General features: G+C 39.2%; 1 protein-coding gene across 2 annotated transcripts; it reads left to right on the forward strand.

Moving 5' to 3' along the window:
• Nucleotides 1-3,020: 3,020 nt before the first annotated feature.
• Nucleotides 3,021-3,461, forward strand: LOC102432775 (ubiquitin-conjugating enzyme E2 variant 1-like). Of its 2 annotated transcripts, XM_023752524.1 has the most exons (2): nucleotides 3,021-3,187; nucleotides 3,314-3,461. In XM_023752524.1, exons 1-2 carry the CDS (start codon nucleotides 3,021-3,023, stop codon nucleotides 3,459-3,461), a joined length of 315 nt encoding a protein of 104 aa, XP_023608292.1. The 2 variants fall into 2 exon arrangements, with proteins under 2 accessions (XP_023608292.1, XP_023608250.1); XM_023752482.1 differs by having other exon boundaries at nucleotides 3,021-3,461.
• The last annotated feature ends 332 nt before the right edge of the window (nucleotides 3,462-3,793 follow it).

Below are 3,793 nucleotides of genomic sequence, written 5' to 3' on the forward strand. Positions count from 1 at the left end.
ATGTTGTCTTAACCTAAGACAATTGTTATCTATTGGTTGAGCAGTCAAATAAAATAAAATATTTATTTAGTCCTATTATGAGTCAACCCCTCTAAAATGTTAGGCCATTCAAATGTGCAGATGAACATGTGAAGACTTAACAAATTTTAATGATTCACCTGTCTTCAAACCTAAGAAGCAACCGAATTGGTCTTTAAGACTTGCTATCTTGACAATGAATCTTTGATCTTTTCACTATATAACATGATGCACCAGTCTCCTAGAGCTGTCATAACCAAGTATATATTAAAAACTGTGTTGGCTTTTTAAAAGGATGTTTCTATTGCAGTTCCTGGGGGCTAGAAATCCAAGATCAAAGTGTCAGTAGAATTGGTTCTTTCTGCAGACTGTGAGAGAATCTCTTCCATGCCCTTCTCCCAGCTGCTGGGAGTTTTCTGGGAATCATCTCCTTTCTTGGCTTCTGCATCATCATTCAACTCATTGCTTTCATCTGGACGTGGCATTCTCCCTGAGCTTGTTCCTCTGTGTCCAGATTCCCTCCTTTTTAAAAATTCTAGTTATGTTAGATTAGGGCTGTTAAATAAGAATTGCACCAGGCAAGTGGAGGCAAAGGTTTGATTTGAGACTATTCCGAGAGGGGTCAAGACTACTAATATTAGTAGAGAGATTGACCTCAACTCTGCTGAAATAAATGGCAAGATAATTTTAGGCTCCAGGGAAAGCCAGTAGAAAAAGTCTTGGAGGATGTTAGGAGGGAAGTTGCCTACCATGGTTAGACCATCTATATTTGCTAATTGGCGCTGGTTTTGTTGCCGGTGGAAGTGAGTTTCTTGTGGTGTCACAAGGAAAAGCATTTCCAGGGGCTCACATGAAGGATGGGATCTGGTGGTAATATTGATTTGCAATGCAAAATCAAAGAATGTCTCTCCAGTGTCCCATCTCCGTCTGTCCCGCCATGGAAACTCAGGGTCAGAAATACAGTCAATGTCCAGAGATCCTGGGCCAAATTAAAGCTTAGTCCCCGTCCAGCATTTGGCGATCTGGGCTTGTGTTCTTGACTACAATTTGTTGCTTTGCTGCTGTACCCAGGCTCCCGCCTGGAGCCTGTGTATGGGGTCTGCACAGCAGGCAGGGCCATGTGGTTTCTACGGCCACATGGCTATGGAGAAAGAACAGGGCAAGTGTAGGTCCGGAGCAAGAGAGGGAGAGTTTTGTTCTCCTGGAATTCTAACCAGGATCTTTTTCAAAATACCAATTAACCTCCCAAGATTTAGGGGCTTGCAGTGGGGTCTAGCCCCCTAGCAAAGGATCTTTTTCCTAGGTTAGGCTGACAGGCCTCAATGGCGAGTACCTCCCCTGTGCCACTTCGACTTTACTAAGCATGTGTTCTTTAGAACTGGCAGGTTTTCCAAACATAGAAGCAGAAGGTATGAGTACTAACTATAATATGTTTGTGCACATAATTCTAGTTTAATTGATATCATAATGATTGTGGGACTAATATATTTTTTACTTACTTTGGAACCTGAATGTAAAATACAAACCTATCCTCTGAAGTTGAGATTATTCCATGGGCCAAACACAAGGGGTGGTTCAGCTCTTTCTACTCAGAAAATAGAGTTGAATGTGTGGTCTCTAGTGTGGAAACAATGTGAATGTTGGGGAGGAAAGAGATATCTCTCCTCTATTCTGCTCGGTTTTTCTGGCTGGTCTAAGAAGTAAATCGGCATGTGACAGATTAACAAGAGTGAAACAAACGTAATTCCATGTTTACAGAGGTTGCCTAAGAATATAAGGCCCACAGACAGTCAGACAATCAAGGCATCCATGTCATGGTGAGTTAAGGAGAAGAGAGTAGTGGTCTGGGACTTCAAAGTGGAGGAAACAATTTACAAGAAGATAGAGAAGCAAATGTTTGGTAGATAAATACTTGTTGTGCCATGAAGAGGCAAAGGGAAACAGAGAGGCATGTGAACTAATAGACCTTGCTAAGTTGCCTCAGTTTATCTCACCTGGCTCATGTTCTTGGTGGTTATCTCTGGTAATAGTCTCCTCCTAGACCAGCCCTCTACCTAAATTCTTTTAGGCAGTTAAGGGGGAAGTAAAAGCTCTTCCTGACTCTTTCAGCCTCAAATATCTTCAGCTCAAAATAATCTCTATGTCAAAGTGGCACATTCTGAGGAGACACATTCTGAACCCCTATATGATATACTCCCTTGAAAGTGGTGGTTTCAATATTTCATGGAAGCTAGTTCCACTGAGGTGGTAAAAAGATGTTGATAGACATATGGAGATATGCTGAAAACTAGAAATAGACAAAGCAAAGTTGTACAACTCCTGAAGTCTCAAGAAGTTAATCCTGTTTTTTCCTGGATGTTGAAAGCAGAAAATAGAATTACAGACACAAATCAAGTTATATGTCTGGCATTTTAAAAAAATAATAAAGGTATTTTTCCATAAAATTCAACATTTTATAGTGAAATTCATGAAATATTAAAATATTCAAATGAATACTGAAGAAAAATCATCTTAGTATCAGTGAAGAGGCTCATAAAATCATGTAACATAAACACACGAGAAACAAATACACTATTTTTCATTATCTCCACACACTGAAATTCAAAATTTTGCTTAACATACTGAACTCTTAAACATTTATTCTATTAATATTTATAGTGCTTTTCTCACCTCTTCTCATGTTTATTCTAAAAATTATTTGTTAGAAATCATCAAATGTATGGCCTTACATAACTTATTCTCCATTATAACAGCAGCAAATATTTATTGAATGCTTATTATGTAAAAGGCATCATTCAAAAGCCTTTCCCAGTAATATAATCGTTCCTGTTATATATATAAATGTGTGTGTATATATATATATATATATATATATATATATATATATATATATTTATATTATTATTGTTATAAATGATGAAATTGACACATGAAGAATTTGAATGTCTTTCTTAAGGTCAAACTTCACGTGAAGGCCGGCCTTCGAGCGACAGCGACGCAAGATGGCAGCCAGCACGGGCTCGGAAGTAAAAGTGCGTCGCCATTTTAAACTGTTGGAAGAACTGGAAGAAGGCCAAAAAGGAGGAGATGGCACAATTAGTTGGGGTGTAGAAGACGACGGAGACCTGACACTTTCAAGATGGACAGCGCTGATAATTGGGCCTCCAAGAACAGTTTATGAAGAACGCATATACAGCCTTAAAATAGAATGTGGACCTGACTACCCTGAAGTACCCCCCGTCGTAAGATTTGTAACAAAAATTAATATGGATGGAGTTAATAGTTCTAATGGAGCGGTGGACCCAAAGGCCGTATTAGTGCTAGAGAAATGGAATCGTGCATATAGTATCAAACATGTCCTGCACGAGCTTCGGCACCTAATGATGACGTATGAAAATGTAGCACGCCCTCAGCCACCTGAAGGGCAGTGTTACAGCAACTAATCAAAAAAAAGAAAACCACAGGCCCACCCCTCCCCCATTCGATTTAAGCAGTCTTCATTTTCCACAGTAGTAACCTTTCTAGATACGTCTTGTAGACATCAGAGTACTGGAAAGGAAGCTCCTGTTCAAAGGCAGTTTATCTTAAGATACTGTAAGTGATACTAATTTGTTGTCCGTTTGAAATATATAAGTTGTGCTGTAATAAATCATCCTGTCAAGTATAACCACTGTCCACATAGTTGAACTTCTGGGATCAAGAAAGTAGATTTAAATTGATTCCCATCATAACTGGTGGGGCACATCTAACTCAACTGTGAAAAGACACGTCACAC

Source organism: Myotis lucifugus, unplaced genomic scaffold (genome assembly GCF_000147115.1).
Source record: "Myotis lucifugus unplaced genomic scaffold, Myoluc2.0 scaffold_0, whole genome shotgun sequence".
Lineage (NCBI taxonomy): Eukaryota > Metazoa > Chordata > Mammalia > Chiroptera > Vespertilionidae > Myotis > Myotis lucifugus.